Raw genomic sequence first — 27,816 nt, forward strand, 5'->3', positions numbered from 1 at the left:
TATATATATATATATATATATATAAAATGTGCGTGTGTGTATAACTTTCCCGGTCTTTGAGTTTTAGTAGTATTTATAATCTTCGTGTGTGGTTGGTGTGTCTGAGAGTGCGTTCATGTGTGAGTGCTTCAGTATGCCAGCCAAACACACCAGTTTTAAGAGGTGTACCTCTTGTGGGCATAAGTTTCCGCTGTCTGATGCCCACAAGCAGTGCATTTATTGATTGGGTTGGGGGCACTTTGAGATGCTGTGCAAGATTTGCTTTGCCTTCAGTCCCCGGGCCCTTGCTGATGGGAGGAATAAGCTTATCTTGAGTGGGTGTCTTCCCTCCTTTGGAGTTCTGACTCCTCAAATGAAGCGGCCATGCTCTGCTGCCGCAAAGGCTTCTGCTTCTTCCTCTGGTTTTGCAAAGCATCCAGAAGCTTTTGGTTCTTTCCCCATCAGATCCAACTTTCCTTTGCTTCTCTCCAGATCCAAGAGGTCCTTCTAATCCTGGGGAGTCAGCACTGACCAATCCTCCTCTCCTGCGGCATTTCTTGACCTTGCGTCCGAGCAGCCATTTGGAGCCATTTGGGGTTATAAGGATCCATATCTCCTCGTCTCCAAAATGGACCCCAAATCGTGCCTGCCTGTAAGGTTGGTCTTGGAGTCATAATCTGCACCGGATTAAGTCCCCCTCCCCTGCTTCGTTCACCCGGCCAACCATGTTACTGGTATGGTCTACTCGTGCTTTCCTGTCCTCTGGATCCTCTTGGCTCTCACTCGGATGTAGATTGGATGATGAGTTTCCTTAAAGCTTAGATCTAGCTGGGGATTTTTCCTTCTCTGACCTATGCTGGATCCGTGAGAGCTTCAACCCTGACACCTCAGCCTCCTCCTCTTAGCTTTGGAGTTACAGGGCCTGGTGATCCCGAGCGGACTGTTGTCTGATCATAGGATGCTCCTTCCCATGGCTCCATCAGTGTCTCAGACTGGTTTGACTCCAGTTCTGTTAGAGCAGGTCCTGGATCAGAGGGATTGGATCCTGGTCGTCTGGGTTGGTTTGGTCTCCGACTTTCTCTTAGCCTTCCCTTCTGCTCGGGCCTCGACATTCAACAGCTTTCGTCTGGTGTGCTCTGGTGATGTCTAATCCGGGATGGCCTCATCTTTTTCTTTCGGGGACTTCGCCCTCTGGGATGGGGTGACAGATTCCTCGTCGTCATCTTCATTCTAGGTGGCAGAGGGGGCTTTTTCCGATCTTCGAGATATGGTCTTTCTGCTGGCAGGCCCCTCACAATCCTCTGTAGATTGAAGCTTTGCTTCCATCCATCCAATCCATGGTATGCCCCTCCAAGTGAGCCTCCCCATCAGCAAGGGGTTCCCTTATCTTCAGTGTCATCCCCTGAATACTCTACGGAGGAGGTCCCCTAGAAATGTCAGTGCAAGAGGAAACGCATAGATTCCCCCTTGGAGTCTTTGACAGAAAACACAGACTTTGACCAAGGGGAAGAGTATCCCCGATCTCCACCCGATGATATCTCCTTTGGAGATTTCTTAGAAATCTTGAAACAAAAGGGTGGCTGGTCTTCCCATCACCCTTCTTTGGAGGAGTCATTGTTCTTGGAGGCATTTGGGATGGGACCATCGACATCCTGGGTGATCCCACGGGCCGGCCACCTTATTGACCTCTCCTGCCAGGCTTGGACAGAGCCTGACACCATGGAACCTGTCCCGAAGCATGCAGATAAGTACCCCCAAGGATCATCCCTTCTGGAGCAAAGGTGTCCCGGTTGTTACCTTTGTGGTGTCTCTTTGAACAGAGCTCTTTTGTCCACCCACCTGAATAAAGAGTCTCTGGCTTTGGACAGGCATGTGAAGTGCTTATATGTTTCCACCACCTTTTCGCTGACAGCATTAAATTACCTGGCACACTTCGTGCACCTCCAGAGAGACTTGGTGATGGAAATTTCCACCTCTCTGATGCACTTGCTTTCAGAGTAAAACTGCAAGGAGGTTTCCACACAGCTGAACCCCATGGCTTCTATTGCTAATTCCATGATGAGGCTAATCTACCATGTGGCGGAGGGAACCTCTCGAGCGGCTGGTTCAGGCATAGGTTTTGGGAGACCTGCCTTGATGAGATTGCGTGGGTTTGCGGACCCCTTCAAGGGCGCCATTCATTAACACCCCTGTTGACGGTGCCTCTTTTTTCGAACTGTTTGTCAAGAGAGACTTGCCCACCGCGCACAGGAGGGCAAGACCTTATCTGCAATAGGGAGGAAGTCCCCCCCCCCCCAGTGAACTTTTCTAGGAACCAACGGAGTGGGAAGAAGATGTGGTTCCACAAATCCCAAGGGAACTTTCCTGAGTTGCAAGATTTATTTTCTTCTAGGGGTAGAGGGAGAGGATTCGATGGTAAATGCCACCGCAGAGGGAGTGGGGATCCACAGAACCAGGGCTTCAGGGAACCTTTCTCTGACAGGCCCTTCCAGCATTCCTGAAGTGCTGCCCGACTGTCCTACTCTGGAGGCAGTCAGGGGCAGACTATCCTTACACCCTGAAGCCTGGACAGACATAAATGATACCTGAGTGGTAACCTTTATTTCTAGAGGTTACTGTATTCCCTTTTCCCTTTCTCCTCTTCCCCACACTTAGAAGTTCAAAAACTTCTAGATAAAAGTCATCCAGCTGGTCCGAACCGAACGAGGATGCGGAACTTGCTTGCTTTTCTTTTTGGTGCCTAAGAAGACTGGTCACCTTCAACCTATACTTGATCTGAGCATTTTGAATCTGTTTATCAAGAAGTCTAAGTTCCGCATGGTTATGGTCAGTCATTTTTGCCATTCATGTGCAAGGGTGAATGGATGTGCTTGGTGGATCTCCAGGACTTGTACTATCATATCAAAATAGACAGGAGCTCCAGGAGATTTTTAAGCTTCCGTCTAGGGGCTGATCATTACCAGTTCAGAGCACTGCCCTTTGGCCTCACCACTGCCTCCCGGGTGTTCACCACATGCATGGCAGTAGTCGCAGCGCATCTCCGTCTGCAAGGATTCCAGGTGTTCCGCTATCTGGACTCTTGGCTCCTCACATCACCCACAAGGCATTCGATACTCCGGGCAATTCAGATTATGTTGCTCTAGTTTTGCCACCTGGAAATCACAGTGAACATGGCAAAATCCAAAAGATGGTCCTAGTACAGGACATCAAATTCATTGGTACTCAGTTGAACGCTGTCACGCAAGTTGCACTTGTTCCTTTACAGAAGGCATTGTCCCTCAGACAGCAGGTCCAATGCTTACGAGACACGCCATCTCCTCTAGTTTTCATAGACTTGGGTTCCATGTCTGCCGCTGTCTTTCTGGTGCCTTTAGCCAGATTCTTCATGCAAGTTCTCCAGTGGACTCTGGCGGTTCAGTGGTCCATTCGGTGTCATCCATTATCAACCACAGTTAAACTTCCTCTGATTTGCAGGCATCACCTGCAGTGGTGGATGCTTACAGACTATTTTCAACTAGGCAGGCCTTTTGTCCTCCCCCCTCCTTTGGCCACATTGACCACAGATGATGATGGGGTGGGGTTGGGGTCATTTTCAGGAAGTATGGTCAAAGGCATGTGGTCCTGTACTAAGACCATAGTGCACATAAATGTCCTGGAGATGAGGACAGTTCTCCTTACATTGCAAGCCTTTCAGGACTGCCTTCCTCTGGAGACATCTCAGTCTTGACAAGACATGTCAGTGGTATGGTACATAAACAAGCAGGGGGGAACCCATTCTTACCTTCTCTGCAGAGAGGCCATGAGGGTCTGGGAATGAGGGATTGCTTCAAACCACTTTCCCATTGCAGCGCACATCCCAGGAGAATCCAGTGTTCTGGTGGACAGTTTGAGCAGGTCAATATTGAATCCTCATGAGTGGTCCCTGAACCAGTCAGTAGTGAAATAGATTTTCAGCCATTGGGGCCTACCATGCTGCAGTCTATTTCCCTACCCCCCCTACACCACAAGTGCAGCAGGTGCTTCACTCTTATCCCCCCTACGGAGGAGTTACCCAGGGATGCTGTAGTCCACGATTGGCCCCCGTGTTTCCTTTATGCTTATTCTCCAATTCCCGATACCCAGAGTTGTACAGAAAGCTAGCAGGTTGAAGACCAGTCTTGTCCTCCTTGCCCCTCACTGGCCTAGTCAGGTGAGGTTCCCCTTTCTGCGGTCTCGCAGCAAGTATTCTCCATGGGTACTGGATCCCAGACAGGATCTCATTTCACATCAGATAGAATGACAGAGCCCCAAGCCTCGATCCCTTAAAGTAACCACTTGGTTTCTCCACTTAGAGTAATCATGCTAAAATCCAGGCTTCCTTCCCCTGTCCGCAACATTATCCTTGCCTCTCACAAGCCCTCTGCCAAGAAAGTATATTGTAGCAAATGGAAAAGGTTTCTATCTGGGCTTCCCAAAGGAATATAGACCCCTTTTCAGCCTCCGTTTTCTTCATTCCAAAGTTCGCTTCGGAGGTGAACGTGAACTATTCGTTTGCCTGTGTTCCCCCTCTCCCCATTTACTCCAATAAAGGCGAATACATGTTACATTCTTTTGACATTTACCGACAGTTGTGTTTCTACCTACATAGAACTAGACCTTCTAGAAAATCAGAACAATTGTTCATTGCCTTTTCGCCAAAAAGTTGGGCCAGGCTGGCTCTAAGATTAGTTTAGCTTAATGGATTACGGAATGTATTTCCTCAGTTTATTCTCAGCAAAGCAACCAACTTCCCCATCCACTTAGAGCCCTTTCCACCGTATCAGTGTTGACCTCTTTGGCCTTTTCTGCTAGAACACCAGTTGATCAAATATGTGCTGCAGCTACTTGGTCCACAGCCCATACGTTTGTGTCTCATTACAAGCTGGACAGCATTTCCCGGAACAGAGCCTGCTTTGGTTCAGCGATGCTCAGGCATATCTTTCCTTGAGGTCATCCCAGGGTTTATGTAGCTTGATCTGTGACCCATTTGTGATGCATAATGAAATGGATAACATCAAATTGAAGTTATGTACTTCACTTCCCTTGGTATCTGTGTTGTCCAGTTTCATTATGCATCACATCCCACCCTGTTTCTCCCTTCCTTGTACAGCTGAGAGTGATCTAGATGGCTAAGAAACCCACTTGTTCCTAGTTTGAACTCCATTAGTTTGTCTTTTGTCTCTGTGTTTCTATTATCTTTGAGATAACCATCTTGTGGAAGAGGTAGCAAACTTGATCTGAGGGTTTGAGGAGAAGTGAGGCATCATTGGGAGAGGGAGGAGTTTGAGGCTCTGATCGTATATCTGAAAGAAGTCCGAGGACTGATCCAAAGACCCATTTGTTTTGCTTAATGAAATTGGACAGCACAGATACCAAGGTATGGTAAGTACATAACTTCTAGTATCATTTTCAGGTGACTGAGCAATTTTGTTTAAATAACAGTAGACATTTTGTATCAAATTCTGATTTTTATGTAAGTTGTTGTAATGAATTATTTTCAATTTTTTTTTCTTCTTCTTGTGTTCATTTTATACTTTAACAGAAATAGCATTTTGAACTACCAGCCTATTTCTTGGGAGGGCCTGTTGAAAAGAGAGACTAAATGATACTGGCTTGGGCTGTTTGTTGGCATGAAGTGGTTGGGAGAATCCAAGAATATGGTAGTAAATGGCAGGAACAATGGAAGCCGATTATCCATTGAACAGCGTGAGCAACAGAATTTGCCTAGATTACGACCCAGTGCACAGCAAAGCAATCCTAAAGCTAACAGAAATGCTTCTGAAAAACGCACATCTAGACGTAAGTAAATGTTATGAGTGTCTTTTAATTTCACTACTATGGTATAAATGTATTTCACTTGTAAGGTATATTATGAGTAACACGGGGCAAAAAAAAAATAGAAGCATTAAGTAGAAATATTACAGTTTCCAAAATATTTTAACAGGTGACCAGATGACAGACATCTGAGTGGCATCCAGGGGTAGAACAGTGAAAACTTTTTTATCCCTGTACTTCTGTAATTGGGCTATAAAATGTGTCAAATGAGGAAAAACCTTGATGCTGAGTAACTTTGGTATTACTCCAGATGTTCGTTATTCTCACTACCATTGCCAAGGTAACACAGTACTGGACAGCTTTCAAAAATTCAAGATTCCCTTCCCTCTCTCTTCCTGTGACAGCTGATTAGCTGAGCATATCCTGATAAGTCTTCAGCTGTCACAGGAAGTTGAGTGTTAGTCTTTTTCTGCCATCCAAAGAAGAAAGTCCTGTGACGGTTCATAGGGTTTAGTGATGATTTTTCTGGCTTACTGCTGAGATAAGCCCAACTTGGAGGGACCCTTTCCTGTTATTTTATTATTGGATTAGTTATCCTCATAGGTAGGTACTAGGCTATTGGCCCTAGGACCTATATAAGCCTAGCCAAACGGTACCCTAGCTTTTGCCACCCAAGAAAATTATTTTCCTGTGCCCCTGTCATGCAGAGCCACAGAAGTGATTCCCGGGGTGAATCTCCCATCCAATCAAGATTTTTCTTGAGGAGTGCTAATGAGGAGCTTGGTTTGATATAGATAGGTAGCTTGTTCCAGAGTATGGGAATTCTCTGGGACAGGAATCTATCCCTGCAGCATATTGTGCTGACAAAGTTTAGGTCCCTAAAGCTTGTAGCTCAAAGGGATTGGGATTTCTTTAAGTGGAGCATGTTCAACAGCTCTGGGTTTGACATAGCTTTGTATGTTAGGCAGAGATTGCCTCTTGAGTAGGCGATATGCGACAGAGTCAAGTTGGGAGTTTTTTTGAGACAGCTTGCGTAGGGCATGTGTTTGAGGCTGGTAATCCTCTTTGTGAGGTATATGTCCTTCAAGGATGCATCTGCAGTCCTAACAAATGGGTTGTCCTGGCCTCAGGCAGCCCTTCGGTCTGCCGGATTCCAAAGTCTGGGTCTGGCCTCGGCTGATGTCGCACTTCACCCGACGTCATAGCTGCAGTTCAGCGGGTATAAAGGCATCAGCCGACGCCATTTTCCTCAGTCTTTCTTGCCGCGTGGCGCCCGAAGCAGAAGCTGTTCGCAAGTGCCGGTCGGTCAGAACCAGAGATTGCTACTACCGAAGACTTCTAAAGCTAAGTACCCCGTTGGGGACTCTTTCTTGCCTCAGCCGATGTCAGAAAAAGTGAATAACTGTTTAACTTGTGGGAAACAAATACCTCATAAAGATTTCCACTCTTACTGCCTACCTTGTTTAGGCCCAGACCACGACGTAGCAGCTTGTCTAGCCTGTGCTTCCTTTAACCGACGGACACTTGACGTCGGTCGGAGTTTGCAGAGGAGGTTTTCGGCTCCGCTTTTGCTTATATCATGCCGTCGGAGACTCCGACTTCACATTTAGCTAAAAAGCGTAAGGAAAAGGACCGACACTCGCGGTCCGCGGTTTCGGCCGAAACCACGGTTAAGCCAACCACGAGTGTCTCTGTTTCGGCCGAAACAGAGTCCTCTGTTCTTCCTTCGGCCGAAAGCATGCCTCCTTCTACCGAGGCCTCTTGCAGCATGGCTGAATCTGCTACGGAAAATCCACCTGCTCTTACAGTTTCACAGGATTTATCAGATACTATCCCCTTAGATGTATCTACTCCTGCACGTGGAGCTGCTAGGCCCCCTGCATCCATGTCAATTAAGGCCTTTGCCAGGGCTAAAGCAGCTAAATCTTCTAAGGCCATGCCTGCTAAAACCCCCTCTCACAGGCCTAGCTCTAGTACTCAAATGCTTAGTCTAGCAGAGGATCTCATTTCTTTGATCAGGGGAACCCAGTCTCATCCTGACAGGGCCTCTCACCCTCCTCCAGAGAAGAGGCCTAGAGCAGAGCCCCCTGAGCCAGTTTCTTCAGATTACTCCTCTGATGACTCAGAAAATACAGAGCCTCCAGAAGGCCCTTATTCTCCTTATGAGGACTCTGATGCAGAGGATTCCATACCTTCTGCCTCCCCTCCTGAGGAATTTTCTTTTGGGGAAACCTTGCATGCTATGAGGGAGCAATTTCAATGGCAAGGCCAGGATTTTTCAGACTCTAGGAAAAGGCTTAGGACCTTTTTACATTTACCACAGCATAGGCCTTTAGCTATTCCTCCAGTACTTACAGTTGTGGATGATGCATTTAATGATGTTTGTACCACCCCTGACTCACTTCCTCCGGCCCCTGCTAAGCCCGACAGATACTACAGGGTTCCGGACACACATTATCATTTGTATAAGGCTCCTATTGCAGACCCTGAAACTATTTCACAGGGCCCCAAATCTGTAGCAGCTGCCTCTGCCAAAAACCCCCTCCCCTCTGAAAGAGAATCCAGGGCATTGGAGAGATGGGGTAAAAAAGTTTATACTTCTGCTACTCTTTCGGCTAGGGCCTTAAACTGTCAATTCCACATGATTCAGTATCAGGAGTTTCTGTTAGATCAGCTCACTAAAAAACTGTCCTCGCCTGAGCATTTGGACCGTAAGTCCCTTCAGGATTTGGTGCATAACACTCAGCAGGTCAGTAATCATTCCTTAAAATGCAGCTATGATGCACTGGAGGCTTCCTTTAGATCAGCTATGACTGGTACAGTGATCAGAAGGCATGCATGGTTAAAAGAACAATCCTTACCAGACCATGTAAAGTCAAAGCTTCTAGATGATCCCATGGAAAAGCACAGTTTGTTTGGCTCCCCTGCACAGCAAGTGTTGAAGAAGGTGGAAGAAAAAGCTAAATCTGTCCAGACAGTCAAGGATTTCTTAAAGGTCCAGCCTCCGAGGTTTAGTAGGAACTGGCCTTCCAAGAATTGGTCCTTTCCAGACACCACCAGAGCACAGAGAAGCAGAAACAGGTGCCCTAGAGGCAGAGGTCAATCCAGAGGTGCCTACAGGGGACGTCAGTGGCAGCCTAACAGCCAGAGAACTACTGCCACAGACCCAGCCACTACCACTTCCACAGGACGATCACAGTGACTTGGCTCTGAAACCGCCTACCAGGGAACAACTGGCAGCTCCATTAGGCGGAAAGCTAGCCTTATTTTCAGTAAATTGGCATTACATTACAGGAGACAAATGGATTTTACAGACAATAGACAAAGGCTACAGGTTTCACTCCCATACTCTTCCAAGGAAGAGAGGAATGCCAAACCTACCTCCAAACCAAAGGACAAACACTCTACAGCAAATAGACCACTTACTAAGGATGAGAGCTATAGAAAAGGTACCGGCTATGGAACAAGGACAAGGATTTTATTCAAGGCTTTTCCTAGTACCAAGAAAGGAAAACCAATGGAGACCTATCCTCGACCTGTCCGCTCTAAACACATATCTCATTGTCCCAAAATTCAAAATGCTGACCCTACAGCAACTTCTTCCCATGCTGGGCAAGGAGTCTTGGCTGGTGACTCTGGATCTCAAGGAGGCATACCTGCACATCCCCATACGACCAAATTGCAGAAGATACCTCAGATTTCTTGCAGGATCAGAGCATTATCAATTCTCAGCATTGCCTTTTGGCTTATCTACTGCGCCCAGAGTATTCACGAAATGCCTGGCATCAGTAATTGCTCATTGCAGGCTTCGGGGAATTCAAATTTATCCATACCTGGGTTACAAGCGGACAGCAAAGACAAATTGACAAAAGATTTGAAAAAGGTTATTTACCTGCTGCAAGCCCTGGGATACACAGTCAACACAAAAAAGTCAAAGCTGATACCATCCCAGAGGATAACCTTCTTGGGTGCAGAACTGGACACATCAAACCAGATGGCATTCCTCACAGAAGAAAAACAGAAGCAGCTACCACTCTCCTTCATGGCATTAACAACTCAGCACCAGCTTACAGCAAGGAAAATCCTGCAAGCCCTGGGTTACATGGCATCCTGCATAATATTAATTCCGTATGCCAGACTACATATGAGGAAGTTACAATGGTACCTGAGGAATTTATGGTCTCAGCACAAGCACAGCCTAGAAACCCAAATTCCAATAATTCCATGCCTGAAGCAAGAATTCCAGTGGTGGGCCCAGGCCTGTCAGTTGAACAAAGGACTGCCCTTCCACAGGCCTCACCCAAGCCAAACTATCACCACGGACGCCTCAGACCTGGGTTGGGGGGCACACATGGTGGACAAGTGCATACAAGGCTTATGGACTCAAGACCAGATGAACCTACACATAAATCAAAAAGAGATGCTGGCAGTAAAACAGGCAATTCAGGCATTCAGACCATTTCTTCAACAGGGTCATTTGCTGATAAGGACGGACAACACCACAGTTATGTGGTACATCAACAAGCAGGGAGACACAAATATCCTCTATGCCGGATGGCAATGGACCTCTCGAATGTAGCCCTGAGCCCCAACATTCAGCTCCAGGCCATATTTGCGCCAGGAAAAGAAAATAAACTAGCAGACATCTTAAGCAGAACCACCACGGATGCCCACGAATGGATGCTGCATCCAGACATCTTCAAAACCATCACAAGGAAATGGGGACTGCCAGAAATAGACCTGTTCGCATCCCCACACAACCACCAATTGAAAAAATTCTGCACAAGGACATACCACCCACTTGCTTGGAAGGTGGACTCCCTATCCTTCAGTTGGGAAAACCTGACAGCATATGCATTCCCACCTCTTCCTTTGATGCACAAAGTGCTACTGAAGATCAAAGAAGATCACCCGAGGATCATCTTGATAGCTCCAGACTGGCCGAGGCAACATTGGTACCCGCTACTGAGGAGTATGTCCCGGGAACACGCATGGCCTCTACCCCTACTACCTCTACTGCTAACACAGAACAACTTCAAAATCCTGCATCCAAACTTGAAAACACTGCAGCTAGCTGCTTGGAACATTACATAAGGCAAAATAACCCAGTTTTATCTCAAAGGGTTAGACATTATCTTAGAGGCTCGCAGACCCTCAACAAGGAAAACTTATTCAGCTAAATGGAAAAGATATCTCATTTGGAGTGCAACAAAAGGAGTAGATGCATCATTGGCAAACATAGCTAACATCCTGGAATACTTAGCAGAGCTTTTCCACAGTGGTCTGTCTTACTCCTCCATTAAGATTCATGCATCAGCAATTTCAGCAGAATACAACATGGATCCTCCAGTCTTTTCTCAACCTCTACTCAGGCAGTTTCTCAGAGGAATTAAAAATGTAAAGCCACCAAGGAAACCACCATTGCCTACATGGGACTTGAACTTTGTGTTAGAAAAGTTGACACTACCCCCTTTTGAACCAGCAGCAACGGCAGAATTACAGTACTTATCTTGGAAAACTGCATTCCTGCTTGCAATCACTTCAGCTAGAAGGGTTTCTGAATTACAGGCATTAATGGCAGTACAGCCATTCCTTATCTTCCATCAAGATAGTGTCCATGAGAACTAATCCTACCTTTATGCCAAAGGTGGTCTCCAGGGTATCATTAAACCAAGCAATACACCTGCCAACATTCTTCCCCAACCCACAGAACAGGGGGGAAAGATTGCTGCATACCTTGGACGTACACAGGCAATTGCGCTACTACCTGGACAGAACCAAGAACAATAGAAAAACTGACCAGCTTCTGGTAGCATATGCAAAAGGAATGGAAGGAAAAGCAATTTCAAAACAAACAATCTCAAAATGGATAGGAAATTGCATTAGATTTTGTTACTCTTTTCATGGAAAGGCAACTCCAGAAAACATCAGACCTCACTCCACAAGGGCTACAGCCACTACTACAGCTTTCTTACGAGGAGTGGATACCAAAGACATTTTAGAGGCTGCTACTTGGAGCTCTGTGCATACATTTGCCAAGCATTATAATCTACCTTTATACTCCAGATCCCGAGCAGGTTTTGCCACTGCTGTTTTGCAAGGGATCTTAACTACACCATAAACTCTTAGTGACTCCTTAGTGCCTCCTCCCCCAGTTTGGCTATGGTATTCTACCCATTTGTTAGGACTGCAGATGCATCCTTGAAGGGACATAGTACAGTTTTGTACCTACCATAAATGTAGATGTCCGAGAGGTATGCATCTGCAGTCAGGATTACCCACCCTCCTTCCCCTCTGTGGTACTCCTAGGGTATTTGCCCATCTTGTAGCTAGCTGGGGGAATCTATTATGGTGTATTTGTTTGTATATATGTATATACATGTTTATTTCTATTTGCTCTCTGTTGTTTGGAAACATTTGCATTTATCCAAATTTAGCCTTCCTAGAGGGCACCTGGCATCTGGGGCAAGAAACACTGAGGAAAATGGCATCGGCTGATGCCTTTATACCCGCTGAACTGCAGCTATGACGTCGGGTGAAGTGCGACATCAGCCGAGGCCTGACCCAGACTTTGGAATCCGGCCGACCGAAGGGCTGCCTGAGGCCAGGACAACCCATTTGTTAGGACTGCAGATGCATACCTCTCGGACATCTACATTTATGGTAGGTACAAAACTGTACTTTTGTCTTGTGGTAAACAAATACCTCATAAGGATTTCCACTCTTACTGCCTTCCTTGCCTTGGCCCAGACCACGACGTCTCGGCCTGTGCCGCCTGTGCTCGCTTCAATAAGCGCACTCAGGCGCCGGGCGGAGTTCGCTGTAGACTTTTTCGGTGAAAAATTCGAATATACAATGCCGTCGGAACTACCGACATCGCAGACTCCTAAGAAACGAAAAGACCGGGACCGACATCCTCGGCCCGCATCTTCCACCGACACCACGCCAAAACCTACCGCGAGTGCCCCGGTTCCCCCTGAGGCGGTTATTTCACCGCTCCGAACCAAAGACACCGCATTACCAATACCTCTGATACCAGAGACCACACCGACGCCAGTTATTGATTTTCCTCTGGATACTGAAACCGAGGAAATGCCAGAGACCATTGCTGTGGATAAGGTCACTCCTGCACGTGGAGCTGCTAGACCTCCCATGTCCATGTCTATCAAGGCCTACACACGTGCTAAGGCAGCCAGCAAGACCAAGCACCTTACTGCTAAAGCCTTACCTCGGCCTACTCCTGAAACACAAATCATGACTATGGCCGCTGACTTAATTTCCATGATCAGAGGTTCCCAGGCCCATCCAGAGGGAGGATCCCAGCCTCCTCCTGATAAGAGGCCCCGGGTTGAACCCTCTGACCCTCTCCCTTCAGATGAAGATTCTGAGGACTCTGTCCATTCTGATAGCCAGGAAGAGCCCTTCCAGACCTATGAGGACTCGGATGCAGAGGACTCCATCCCCTCGGCCACCCCTCCTGAGGATATTTCTTTTGGGGAAGTTTTACATTCCATGAGGGAACATTTTAAGTGGCAAGGCCAGGAATACTCTGATTCCAGAAAGCGCCTTCGTACCTTCCTTAAAAAGCCCCAACACCGGCCCTTAGCTATACCTCCTGTGCTTGATGATGTCCTTCAAGGATGCATCTGCAGTCCTTACAAATGGGTTGTCCTGTCGTCAGGCAGCCCTTCGGTCAGCCGGATTCCAAAGTCTGGGTCTGGCCTCGGCTGGTGTCGCACTTCACCCGACGTCATAGCTGCAGTTCTTCGGGTATAAAGACATCAGCCGACGCCATTTTCCTCAGTCTTTCTTGCCGCGTGGTGCCCGAAGCAGAAGCTGTTCGCAAGTGCCGGTCGGTCAGATCCAGAGATTACTACTACCGAATACTATCAAGACTTCTAAAAAGCTAAGTACCCCGTTGGGGACTCTTTCTTGCCTCAGCCGATGTCAGAAAAAGTGAATAACTTTTTAACTTGTGGGAAACAAATACCTCATAAAGATTTCCACTCCTACTGCTTGCCTTGTTTAGGCCCAGACCACGACGTAGTAGCTTGTCTAGCCTGTGCGTCTTTTAACCGACGGACGCTTAGACGTCGGTCGGAGTTTGCTGAGCAGTTTTTCGGCTCTGATTTTGCATATATTATGCCGTCGGATCCTCCGACTACACAAATTGCCAAAAAACGCAAAGAAAAGGACCGACACTCGCGGTCCACGGTTTCGGCCGAAACCGCGGTTAAGCAAACCGCGAGTGTCTCTGTTTCGGCCGAAGCCAAGCAAGCGGTCCTTGCTTCAGCCGAATCCATGCCTTCTACCGAGGCCTCTTCTAGCCTAGTAGAATCGGCTTCAGAAATTCAACCTGCGGTTGCGGTTTCTCAGGAATTATCTGACACTATCCCCTTGGATATCTCAACTCCTGCACGTGGAGCTGCTAGGCCTCCTGCAGCCATGTCCATTAAGGCCTTTGCCAGGGCTAAAGCAGCTAAAGCTACAAAAACTGTGCCTGTTAAGACCCTCTCACAGGCCCAGCTCTAGTTCCCAAATGCTTTCCTTGGCAGAGGATCTTATTTCTTTAATCCGGGGATCCCAACCTCATCCAGACAGGGCCTCTCATCCACCTCCAGAGAAGAGGCCTAGAGCAGAGCCCCCTGAGCCAGTGTCCACAGATTATTCCTCTGATGATTCAGACAATACAGACCCTCCAGAGGCTCCTTATTCCCCTTACGAAGACTCTGATGCTGAAGAGTCCATCCCTTCTGCCTCTCCACCTGAGGAATTTTCCTTTGGGGAAACCTTGCATGCTATGAGGGAACAATTTCAATGGCAGGGCCAAGATTTTTCAGACTCTAGGAAAAGGCTTAGAACCTTTTTGCATTTACCACAACATAGGCCTTTAGCTATACCTCCAGTTCTTTCTGTTGTAGATGATGCATTTAATGATGCTTGTACTGCTCCTGATTCATTACCTCCGGCCCCTGCTAAGCCCGATAGGTACTACAGGGTCCCGGACACACATCACCATTTATACAAGGCTCCTTTTGCAGATCCCGAGACTATCTCCCAGGGGCCTAAGGCGGTAGCAACTACCTCTGCTAAAAATCCCCTCCCCTCTGAAAGGGAATCCAGATCCTTAGAGAGATGGGGTAAAAAAGTTTACACTTCTGCTACTCTGTCAGCTAGGGCCTTGAACTGTCAATTTCATATGATACAATATCAAGAATATATGCTTGACCAGTTAACTAAAAAACTGTCCTCTTATGAACCTTTTGTTAAGAAGTATGTTCAGGAAATGGTACATAACATTCAGCAAGTTAGTAACCATTCTTTAAAATGCGGCTATGATGCACTGGAGGCTTCCTTTAGATCAGCCATGACTGGCACAGTTATCAGAAGGCATGCATGGTTGAAAGAGCAGGCCTTACCGGACCATGTCAAATCAAAACTGTTAGATGCTTCCATGGACAAGGCCAATTTATTTGGTTCTCCTGCACAACAGGTACTGAAGAAGATGGAGGAGAAGGCAAAATCTGTACAAACAGTGAAAGATTTCTTACAGGTCCAACCTCCAAGGTTTAGCAGGAATTGGCCCTCCAAAAATTGGTCCTTTCCAGACTCCTCTAAAGCACAGAGAGGTAGGAATAGGCGATCAAGAGGCAGAAACCAATCCAGGGGTGCCTACAGGGGACGCCAGTGGCAGGGTAACCACCAACGAGGCACAGACGCAGCCACCACCACTGCAACAGGACAATCACAGTGACTTGGCTCTGGCACCGCCTACCAGGGAACAACTAGAAGCACCCTTAGGTGGAAGTCTAGCCTTATTCTCAATAAACTGGCATTACATCACAAGAGACAAGTGGATTTTACAGACAATAGACCAAGGATACAGGTTCCACTTCCATACCCTACCAGGGAAGAGAGGAATGCCAAACCTACCTCCAAATCAAAAGACAGAAGCTCTAAAACAAATATCTCAATTATTAAGGATGAGAGCTGTGGAAAAGGTACCATCTATGGAGCAAGGAAAGGGATTTTACTCCAGACTTTTCCTGGTACCAAGAAAAGAGAACAAATGGAGGCCTATTCTCGACCTGTCCGCTTTAAACACATTCCTCATTGTTCCAAAATTCAAAATGCTGACTCTACAGCAGCTTCTTCCCATGCTGGGCAAGGAGTCTTCGCTGGTAACTCTAGATCTCAAGGAGGCATACCTGCACGACCCCATACGACCAAATTGCAGAAGATACCTCAGATTTCTTGCAGGATCAGAGCATTATCAATTCTCAGCATTGCCCTTTGGCTTATCTACTGCGGCCAGAGTGTTAAGGAAATGCCTGGCATCAGTAATTGCTCATTGCAGGCTTCAGGGAATCCAAATTTATCCCTACCTGGACGACTGCCTGATACAAGCGGACAACAAAAACAAGCTAACAAAAGACTTACAAAGAGTCATTTACCTGCTACAAGCCCTGGGATATACAGTCAATATAAAAAAGTCAAGGCTGATACCATCCCAAAGAATAACCTTTTTGGGTGCAGAACTGGACACATCAAAGCAAATGGCATTCCTAACTGTAGAAAAGCAAGAGCAACTACCTCTCTACTTCTTGGCATTAACAAAGCAGAACCATCTAACAGCAAGAAAAGTACTGCAAGCCCTGGGCTTCATGGCATCCTGCATAATACTGGTCCCTCATGCCAGACTGCATATGAGAAAGCTACAGTGGTACCTAAAGAATTTATGGTCTCAACACAAGCACAGCCTAGAAGCCAAAATTCCAATAATCCCATGCCTGAAGCAAGAGTTCCTATGGTGGGCTCAGGCCTGTCAGTCAAACACAGGATTGCCCTTCTACAGCATTCAACCAAGCCAAACCATCACGACGGACGCCTCAGACCTCGGTTGGGGGCCCACATGCAGGACAGGTGCATACAAGGCTTATGGGCTCAAGACCAGCTGCACCTACACATAAATCTAAAGGAAATGCTGGCAGTAAAATTGGCAATCCAGACATTCAGACCATTTCTCCAAGAAGGTCAGTTGATGATAAGGACAGACAATACAACAGTAATGTGGTACATCAACAAACAGGGAGGCACACATTCATAACCTCTATGCCGGATGGCACTGGACCTATGGAATGTGGCTCTGAGCTGCAACATTCAGTTACAAGCAATGTTTGTACCGGGAAAAGAAAACATTCTAGCAGACATATTAAGCAGGACTACCACGGATGCTCACGAATGGATGCTGCATCCGGACATCTTCAAAGGCATCACAAGAAAATGGGGACTCCCAGAAATAGACTTATTTGCATCCCCACGCAATCACCAGCTAAAGAAATTCTGCACAAGGACGTACCACCCACTTGCTTGGAAGGTGGACTCCCTATCTTTCAGTTGGAAAAACCTGACAGCATATGCATTCCCACCACTTCCTTTGATGCACAAGGTGCTATTGAAGATCAAAGAGGACCGTCCAAGGATCATTCTGATAGCTCCAGACTGGCCAAGACAACATTGGTACCCATTACTAAGGAGCATGTCTCGGGAACAAATATGGACACTACCCCTGGTTCCATTGCTGTTAACACAGAACAACTACAACATCCTGCATCCAAGCCTGAAAACTCTACATCTGACTGCCTGGAACATTACATAAAATCAATTAACCCAAATTTATCACAAAGGGTTAAAGACATTATCCTTGAGGCTCGCAGACCCTCAACAAGGAAAAATTATGCAGCAAAATGGAAAAGATATCTCATTTGGAGTACTGCAAGGGGAGAAGATGTGTCACAGGTAAACATAGCCAGCATCTTGGAATACTTGGCAGAGCTCTTCCACACAGGCCTGTCCTATTCTTCCATCAAGATACATGCATCAGCTATTTCTGCAGAATACAGCTCGGATTCTCCTGTCTTCTCGCATCCTCTGCTCAGGCAGTTTCTGAGAGGAATTAAAAATGTAAAACCTCCTAGGAGAAGCCACCATTGCCAGCATGGGACTTGAACTTTGTGCTAGAAAAATTGACACTTCCTCCTTTCGAACCAGCAGCAACAGCAGAATTACAATACTTATCATGGAAGACTGCTTTCCTGCTGGCAATCACTTCAGCAAGAAGGGTTTCTGAACTACAGGCATTAATGGCAGTGCAACCCTTCCTGATCTTCCATCAAGATAGAGTGTCCATGAGAACAAATCCTACATTTATGCCTAAGGTGGTATCCAGAGTATCTTTAAATCAGGCTATCCACCTACCTACATTCTTCCCCAACCCACAGAACAGGGGGGAAAGACTGTTGCATACCTTGGATGTACATAGACAGTTACGCTACTACCTGGACAGGACCAAGGGCAATAGAAAAACTGACCAGCTGCTGGTAGCATATGCAACAGGAAGGGAAGGAAAAGCAATTTCAAAACAGACAATCTCCAAGTGGATAGGAAATTGCATTAGATTTTGTTACTCCTACCATGGAAAGAAAACTCCAGAGAACATCAGTCCTCACTCTACAAGGGCTACAGCCACTACCACAGCTTTCTTACGAGGAGTGGCTACCAAGGACATTATAGAGGCTGCTACTTGGACCTCCGTGCATACATTTGCCAAGCATTATAACTTACCTTTATACTCTAGATCCCGAGCAGGGTTTGCCACTGCTGTTTTGCAAGGGATCCTAACTACACCATAATCTCTTCTTCCTCCTCCCCTAGTTTAGCTATGGTATTCTACCCATTTGTAAGGACTGCAGATGCATCCTTGAAGGACATAGTACAGTTTTGTACCTACCATAAATGTAGATGTCCGATAGGAATGCATCTGCAGTCAGGATTACCCACCTGACCTGCCTTCCCCTCTCTGGTACTCCTAGGGTATTTGCCCATCTTATAGCTAGCTGGGGGGGGGTCTATTATGGTGTATTTGTTTGTATATATGTACATACATGCTTATTTTTTGTGTTTGCTCTCTACTATTTGGAAACATTGGCATTTATCCAAATTTAGCCTTCCAAGAGGGCACCTGGCATCTGGGGCAAGAAACACTGAGGAAAATGGCGTCGGCTGATGCCTTTATACCCGAAGAACTGCAGCTATGACGTCGGGTGAAGTGCGACACCAGCCGAGGCCAGACCCAGACTTTGGAATCCGGCCGACCGAAGGGCTGCCTGACGACAGGACAACCCATTTGTAAGGACTGCAGATGCATTCCTATCGGACATCTACATTTATGGTAGGTACAAAACTGTACTTTTTGGATGATCTATACTCTGACTCCAGTATTACCCCTGATACTCTTCCTCCTGCTCCTGCCAAGCCCGACAGATACTATAGGGTCCCAGAAACACATTCTCATTTCTTTAGGGCCCATGCTGTTGATTTAGAACCAGTTTCACAGGGACCGAAAGGGGTTTCAGCTACCACCTCCAAAAATCCCTTACCTTCCAACAGGGAAGCTAGGTCATTAGAGAGATGGGGGAAGAAGGTCTACACCTCCACCACTTTATCTATGAGAGCTCTCAATTGTCTCTTTCATATGTTTCAATATCAGGATTACCTGTTAGATGATTTACAGAAAACATTGGCCTCTCCTGAACCTTTAGATAGGAAATCTTTGCAGGAGGCTGTACATAATTCTCAGCAAGTTAGCAATCACTTTCTGCAGTGTGGATATGATGCATTGGAAGCTTCATGTAGGGCAGCTGTGACAGGGGCGGTCATTCGTAGACATGCATGGTTAAAAGAACAACCTCTACCAGATCATGTTAAGGCAAAACTTCTTGATGCACTCTTGGAAATGAACAAGCTTTTTGGTGCTAATGCTAAAGATGTGCTAAAGTCCATCGAGGAAAAAGCCAAGTCAGTTCAGACAGTCAAAGATTTCCTCCAGGTTTAGCCTCCCAGATTTAGCAGAAATTGGCCTTCAAAAAACTGGTCCTTTCCTAATCCTGAAAGATTTCAAAGGGGTAAAAGCAGGCGGGGCCGAGGAAGAGGACAATACAGAGGTTCCTACAGGGGACGACAATGGCAACCAGCAAACCAAAGAAGTGACGCAGGGGTTTCTCCTGCCCCACAGGGACAATCTCAATGACTTTCCTCTACTACCGCTGACCAAGGAGCAAACAGAAGCTCCTTTGGGTGGAAAATTATCTCTGTTTTCAGACAATTGGCACAGATTGACAAAGGACAAATGGATTTTGGACATTATAGACCAAGGTTACAGGTTCCACTTTCATACCTTACCAAGAAAACAAGGCATGCCAAACATACCACAAAACCAGAGGGCAGAGGCTATCAAGCAAATTTCTCTGCTTGCTGACATCAAAGCAATAGAAAAAGATGTCCTTCATGGATGCATCTGCAGTCATAACAACTGGGTTGTCCTGTCGTCAGGCAGCCCTTCAGTCGGCCGGATTCCAAAGTCCGGGTCCGGCTTCGGCTGATGTCGCACTTCACCCGACGTCATCTCTGTTGGTCTTCGGGTATAAAGGCATCAGCCGACGCCATTTTCCCCAGTCTTTCTTGCCGCGGCGTGGCGCCAAGCAGAAGCTGTTCGCAAGTGCCGGTCGGTCGGATCCAGAGATTACTTCTACCGAATACTACTTGAAGACTTCTAAAGCTAAGTACCCGTTGGGGACTCTTTCTTGCCTCAGCCGATGTCAGAAAAAGTTAATAATTGTTTAACCTGTGGGAAACAAATACCTCATAAGGACTTCCACTCTTACTGTCTGCCTTGTTTAGGCCCAGCCCACGACGTAGCAGCCTGTTCGGCCTGTGCTTCTTTCAACCGAGCGCTTAGGCGTCGGTCGGAGTTTGCTGAACAGTTTTTCGGTTCTGATTTTGTGTATATTATGCCGCCGGATCCTCCGACTACCCAAACTGCTAAAAAGCAAAGATAAAGACCGACACTTCGCGGTCCGCGGTTTCAGCGAAACCATGGTTAAGCAAATCATGAGTGTCTCGTTTCGCCAAAACCGAAAACTGATCAAAATACAGCAGAATCTATCACTACCACTGAGGCCCTGCTACTTCTCTTGAATCGGCCTCAGAAATTTTATCCACTACGGTGGTTGCCACTGACTTATCAGACACCATTTCCTTTGATGTGTCTACCCCAGCGTGGTGCTGCTAGGCCTCCAGCAGCCATGTCCATTAAGGCCTTTGCCAGGGCCAAAGCAGCCAAAAATACTAGAACAGTGCCTGCTAAACCCCTACAACCCGGCCCTCTTCTAGTGCACAAATGCTTACTCTGGCAGAAGATTTAATTTCATTAATTAGGGATCTCAATCTCACCCAGACAGGGCCTCTCAGCCCCAGAGAAGAGACCTAGGGCAGAGCCCCGAGCCTGTGTCCTCTGATGATTCTGCTGATGAATCAGACATAACAGACCAGCCAGAGGCTCCTTTCTCCAATTTTGAAGACTCAGATGATGAAGAATCCATTCCAGCTGCCTCCCCACCAGAAGAATTTTCCTTTGGGGAAACCTTACATGCCATGCGAGCAGTTCCAATGGCAGCAGCAGGATTTCTCAGACTCCAGAAAAAGACTGAGAACCTTTCTGCACCTTCCACAACACAGGCCCTTAGCAATACCTCCTGTGCTCTCTGTAGTGGATGATGCCTTCAATGATGTCTGCTCTGCACCAGATTCTTTACCTCCAGCCCCTGCCAAACCAGACAGATTTTACAGGGTACCAGACACTCATCACCACCTTTACAAGGCCCCACTTGCAGACCCCGAAACTATATCCCAGGGTCCCAAGGCAGTAGCCGCGACCACAGCTAAAAACCCTATTCCTTCTGAAAGGGAAGCCAGGTCTCTAGACAGATGGGGCAAAAAGGCTTACACTTCAGCTACTCTCTCAGCTAGAGCTTTAAACTGTCAGATGTTCTTCATACCACATTGCTGCAGTCCTAACACTTGGGTAGTCCGCTGTCCCAGTCGGCCCGAATACCAAAGTATATGGCTGACGTCGGTCAAGGCGCATTAGTCTGACGTCAGGACGTCAGGGTACAAATGCGCATGACCGACGTCATTTCCTCAGTCTTTTTTGCCGCATGGTCCGATGCAGAAGCAGTTTTGCGAGTGCAGGTTGGCGTTCTGAGATTTTCCGAAGTCGGAGTTTCAGACCGAATCCAAGTTGGCTAAGTACCCCGTTGGGGAATATTTTGTTTTTTCTTGCCTCAGTATTTTACCGGATGTCAGAAAAGTGAATAACTGTATTTCTTGTGGGAAACAGATACCTCATAGGGATTACCATACCTTGTGTATACCTTGCTTAGGGCCTGAGCACTTTGTTGGCTGTCGCTCTTGTGCTAGATTTAATAAACGCACTATAAAGAGAAGATTAGATTGTGCCAAGTTAGTTTTTGGGAAGCGGTGTAATTATAAAATGCCGCCGGATGCTCCGCGCCCGCTTCGTCAAAAAGCGCAAGGACAAAACAGCAAAGCCTAGGCTGGAAGAACCGTCCGTGCGGACGCCGGTTCTTTAGAGGCTCGGTGGAGCCAGGGGTTCAGCCAGAAATTTCTTTGGAATCCCAGGAGAGACTTTATTACTGCAAGATGTGACCTCTCAGGAGGTAGGCCAGGCGGAAGGGGCTTCTCAGGTAGCTGTTCTTCCTTCCCTTCCTAAGGTGGTTAGGCCCTCCCCTGTTTCCAAGGCTTCTCCCAGGGGCAGGCCAGGTTTTGTTTCAGGTGTTACCCCTAGTTCTTCAGGGTCTGTACCTAAGAAGCATATGCTTAAGATGGCAGAAGACTTGATTACAATGATTAGAGGTTCTATGCCCCCTCCTGATAAGAGGCCTAGGGTGGAACCTGAGCTTGGGAGTTTTGAACAGTGTTCGGATGCTTCGGAGTCTTCGGCTGAAGACTTGCAGGAGTATTCCCCTTACTCTGATTCTGATGTAGATGATTCTACTCCTTCTGCTTCTCCTCCTGAGGATTTTTCATTTTCAGAGACTCTTCATTCCATGAGGGAGCATTTTAAATGGGAAGGTCAGGATTTCTCTGATTCCAGGAAAAGGCTTAGGGAATTTTTGTTTCTTCCCCAGCATAGGCCTTTAGCTATACCTCCTGTTCTAGATGTGGTGGAGGATGTTTTGCAGAGGCTTCTCTGAACCCTGACTCTTTGCCTCCTGCTCCAGTTAAACCGGATAGATATTATAGGGTGCCTGAAGCTCATAAGTATCTTTTAAGAGTCCTAGGGCAGACCCAGAAACTGTTTCACAGGGGCCTAAAGGTGTTAAGGCTTCTGTTGTTAAAAATCCTGTTCCTCCAGATAAAGAGGCAAGGGCTTTGGATAGATGGGGAAAGAAAGTGTATACTTCTTCCACTTTGGCCATGAGAGCTTTAAATTGCCAGTTTCACATGTTGAAATACCAAAATTATCTCCTTTCACAATTAAAGTCTAAGGTAGATGCTTTGGCGGAAGGTATTGAGTGTAAAGAGTTGCAGGATTTAGTTCATGTTTCTGAACAGGTGGGTAAGCATTCTTTGCAATGTGGTTTTGATGCTGTGCAGGCCTCTTCGAGGGTGGCTGCCACTGGTTCGGTTCTTCGCAGGCATGCCTGGTTGAGGGATCAGAATTTAGCTGAGCATGTGAAAACAAGAATTTTAGATGCTCCTTTACAATCTGATGTGTTGTTTGGTTCGCCTGTGGAAGCAGTTCTAAAGAAAATGGAAGACAAGGCTAAGTCTATGCAGACTGTTAAAGATTTTTGCAGGTTCAGCCTCCGAAGTTTAGTAGAAATTGGCCTACCAAGGGGTGGACATATCCTGCTTATGATTCCCAGTCTAGGGGTAGGTCTAGACGTGGTAGAGGCAGAGCTCAAGGTTCTTTTAGGCCTAGAACAGGGAGTTCACCTGCTCAGTCTTCTGGTGAGGGCAGGGGTCAGTCCTTTCGTAAACAGACCCAATGACCTGCCTTTTCAGCTGCCAGAATCTTCTCGTCTGGCAGCACCTTTGGGAGGAAGGTTGGCACTTTTCAAAGAAAACTGGAGTTTAATTACCCAAGACAGTGGGTATTGGATATCATTCACCATGGTTACAGGTTTTACTTCCATACCTTGCCTCCTTTCAAAGGCATGCCAGACATTCCTCCTCAACAAAGGAAAGAGGCTCACAAGCAAATTTCTCTGTTGCTCCAAATAGGGGCCATTCAGCCGGTTCCTGTGCCAGAAAGGGGCCTAGGATTTTATTCTCGTCTGTTCCTAGTACCAAAAAAGGGGAACACGTGGAGACCGATTTTGGATCTGTCTATCCTCAACACTTATCTGGACATTCCCAAGTTCAAAATGTTGACGTTACAACAGCTTTTACCTCTGCTGGGCAAAGATCACTGGATGGTAACTTTAGATCTCAAGGAAGCTTACCTTCATGTTCCTATCAGACTAATTTGCAGGAAGTATCTGCGTTTTCGAGCTGGGAATTCTCATTATCAGTTCTCTGCATTGCCCTTTGGCTTATCTACTGCGCCCAGAGTATTCACAAAGGTTCTGGCTCCAGTGATAGCTTTCTTCAGGCTAAAAGGAATACAAATCTATCCTTATTTGGACGATTGCCTGATTCTGGCTCAAGGAAGGGACGTGCTTCTTCAGCATTTGGAATATGTGATAGCAGTGCTAAGATGCCTAGGGTATTCTGTGAGCGAAATAAAGTCCAGTCTAGTACCCTCTCAAGACATGTGCTTTCTGGGTGTGAGACTGAATACAGCAACCCAGATGGCCTTTTTAACCCCGGACAAACAAAAGAATCTTTCTCTCTACTTCCATCAACTATCTCATCAGTCCGGGCTGACTGCAAGGACAGTCCTTCAAGCCTTAGGGTTCATGGCATCTTGTATTCTGGTACTTCCCAATGCCAAACTGCATATGAGGAAGCTACAATGGTATCTCAAAAATGTATGGACACAGCACTGCCAGGATTTGGACACTGTCATTCAAATAATACCTTGCATTCAAAAGGAATTTTTGTGGTGGGCTCAGGAATGTCACCTAAACAAGGGACTCTCTGTGACCCGGCCAGAGGCGTAGTCAGATTCTAACGACAGATGCCTCAGACACAGCTTGGAGCTCATCTGAATGGAAAGTGGATACAAGACAAGTGGCCTGCCAGACTGCAGCATCTACATATCAACATGAAGGAGATGTTAGCAGTCCAGTTTGCATTACTGGCTTTCAAGGATTTACTTCTTCCAGGGCAGGTGTTGATTCTAACAGACAACACAACTGTCATGTGGTACATCAACAAACAAGCGGAACACATTCTTATCCTCTATGCAGGCAAGCAATGATTTTGTGGGAGACTGCGTTAAGCTTGCAACTGAATCTTCAAGCAAGGTTTCTGCCAGGAGCACAGAACTCCTTAGCAGATGTGTTAAGCAGGCAAATCATGGATCCCCACGAGTGGAAACTGGATCTTCATGTATTTCTAACATTGACAGTGTCATGGGGAACTCCAGACATAGATCTGTTCGCTTCTCCACTAAACCACCAGCTGCCAAAGTTTTGCACGAAAAGGTTTCATCACACAGCCTGGAAAGTGGATGCTCTTTCTTTCAGTTGGAAAAATCTTCATGTGTATGCCTTTCCACCTCTGCCTCTCCTCCCAAAGGTACTTCTAAAGGTCAGACAAGACAAGCCAAGGATGATTTTAATAGCTCCAGATTGGCCTCGACAGCACTGGTACCCATTGCTGAGGAGTCTGGTAAGGAAGCCTCCATGGCCCTTACCTTTGATTCCACACCTATTGTCTCAGAAGGACGGGCATCTACTCAATGTCAAGCTTCACTCTCTTCATCTAACAGCCTGGCATATTCTGTTTTGAACCATAGCAGGTCTCAGCTTCCTCAACAAGTTTTGAATGTGATTATGGAAGCCAGAAGACCTAGTACAAGGAAAGTGTCAGGAAAATGGAAGAGATTTTTATTTTGGTGTGCAGCACAGGATTTGGATGTTTCCGAGCCAAATTTGAGTGTGGCTCTTCAATATCTTACTGAGTTATTGGACAAAGGTTTGTCTTTCTCTTCCATTAAGATTCATGCTGCAGCAATTTCAGCTCACTATGATTGTGACCCACCATTGTTTTCTCATCCTTTGTTCAAGCAATTTCTTAGAGGGGCAAAGAATATAAGACCCCCGTAGAGCTCCTACTCCTGCTTGGGACCTCAATTTTGTGTTGGAGAAACTTACTCTACAACCTTTTGAGCCTCGGCTACTGCTGAGTTGAAATACTTGTCATGGAAGACTGCTTTTTGTTGGCCATTACTTCTGCAAGAAGGGTTTCTGAATTGCAGGCCCTTATGGCGGTTGAGCCTTTTTGATTTTCCATAAGGATAGGGTATCATTCACTAATCCTTCCTTTATGCCTAAGGTGGTTTCTAGTGTGGCTTTAAACCAAACTATTCATTTGCCTACTTTTTATGCACATCCCCAAAATAAGGGGGAAAAGATTTTGCACACTTTAGATGTACACAGGCAGTTGCGTTATTATTTAAGCAGGACTAAGGATTTTAGGCAGTCTCAGCAGTTGTTTGTTTCTTTTGCTTTGAGTTCTCAGGGCAAGCCTGTGTCAAAACAAACTGTTTCTAAGTGGATTGGGTTTTGCATTGCATTTTGTTATTCCCATCATGGCAAGGAGATTCCAGCTGGGATTAGGCCTCATTCCACTAGGGCTACTGCCACTTCAACAGCATTTCTAAGGGGGGTGGCAACTAAGGATATTTTAGAGGCAGCTACTTGGAGTTCAGTGCATACTTTCTCTAAGCATTACCACCTTCCTCTCTACTCTAAATCTAGGGCTGGTTTTGCCACAGCTATTTTGCAGGGCATGTTGACAGTTCCAGCTTCTTTATGATTTGCCAGCCTCCCTTACCTCTGCTTTGGGATTCTACCCAAGTGTTAGGACTGCAGCAATGTGGTATGAAGAACATAGTACAGTTTTGTACCTACCATAAATGTAGATGTTCGAAGATCCACATTGCTGCAGTCAATACCCTCCCTCCTTCCCCTCTGTGTTTAGGGGTGGTTGTGTGGGTGGGATTGTACCTTTCTGACTTTGTATATATATATTGTACATATAGTTGGTACAGGGGTGTTTGGTGTGTTGTTGTTTTTTGGTTTGGCCTTTTCTTTTTAGGGTCTTCTGACAACTGGGGCAAGAAAAGACTGAGGAAATGACGTCGGTCATGCGCATTTGTACCCTGACGTCCTGACGTCAGACTAATGCGCCTTGACCGATGTCAGCCATATACTTTGGTATTCGGGCCGACTGGGACAGCGGACTACCCAAGTGTTAGGACTGCAGCAATGTGGATCTTCGAACATCTACATTTATGGTAGGTACAAAACTGTACTTTTCACATGATTCAATACCAAGAGTTTATGCTTGATCAGTTAACAAAAAAGCTATCCTCTGATGAATCAATTGATAAGAAATATGTATTAGAAATGGTAAATAACATACAACAGGTTAGTAACCATTCCTTAAAATGTGGCTATGATGCACTGGAGGCTTTATTTAGATCAGCCATGACTGGCACAGTGATAAGAAGACATGCATGGCTAAAGGAACAAGCTTTACCGGATCATGTTAAAGCTAAGTTATTAGATGCTCCTATGGATAAGACCAGCTTGTTTGGTACACCTGCCCAGCAGGTAATGAAGAAAATGGAAGAAAAGGCAAAATCTGTTCAAACCGTTAAAGATTTCTTGCAGGTCCAACCCCCAAGGTTTAGCAGGAACTGGCCTGCCAAAAATTGGTCCTTTCCTGACTCCACAAGATCCCAAAGGGGCAGGAATAGGCGTTCCAGAGGCAGAAACCAATCCAGAGGAGGTGCCTACAGAGGACGACAGTGGCAAGGTAACAACAGAGGCACAGACACAACCACGGCCACTACAACAACACAGCCACAGTGACTTAACTCTAAATCCGCCTACCAGGGAACAAATAGCAGCTCCATTAGGCGGCAAATTAACCTTATTTTCAAAGAACTGGCACTATATCACAAAAGACAAGTGGATTTTACAAACCATAGATCAAGGTTACGGT

The 27,816-nt window shown here is 46.4% G+C and overlaps 1 protein-coding gene across 1 annotated transcript in view; it reads left to right on the forward strand.

Annotated features, from left to right (window-relative positions):
• KMT5B (lysine methyltransferase 5B) overlaps positions 1–27,816 on the forward strand; it is a 1,528,897-nt gene that overhangs the window by 334,189 nt on the left and 1,166,892 nt on the right. Inside the window, exon 5 of the mRNA XM_044073539.1 lies at positions 5,540–5,796. Within this exon, the coding sequence (XP_043929474.1) occupies positions 5,628–5,796 (169 nt within the window). The 5' untranslated portion in view covers positions 5,540–5,627. The remainder of the gene's footprint in view (positions 1–5,539; positions 5,797–27,816) is intronic.

The sequence above is a fragment of the Protopterus annectens genome, chromosome 6.part0, assembly GCF_019279795.1.
Source record: "Protopterus annectens isolate FY-2018-M chromosome 6.part0, PAN1.0, whole genome shotgun sequence".
Classification (NCBI taxonomy): domain Eukaryota; kingdom Metazoa; phylum Chordata; order Ceratodontiformes; family Protopteridae; genus Protopterus; species Protopterus annectens.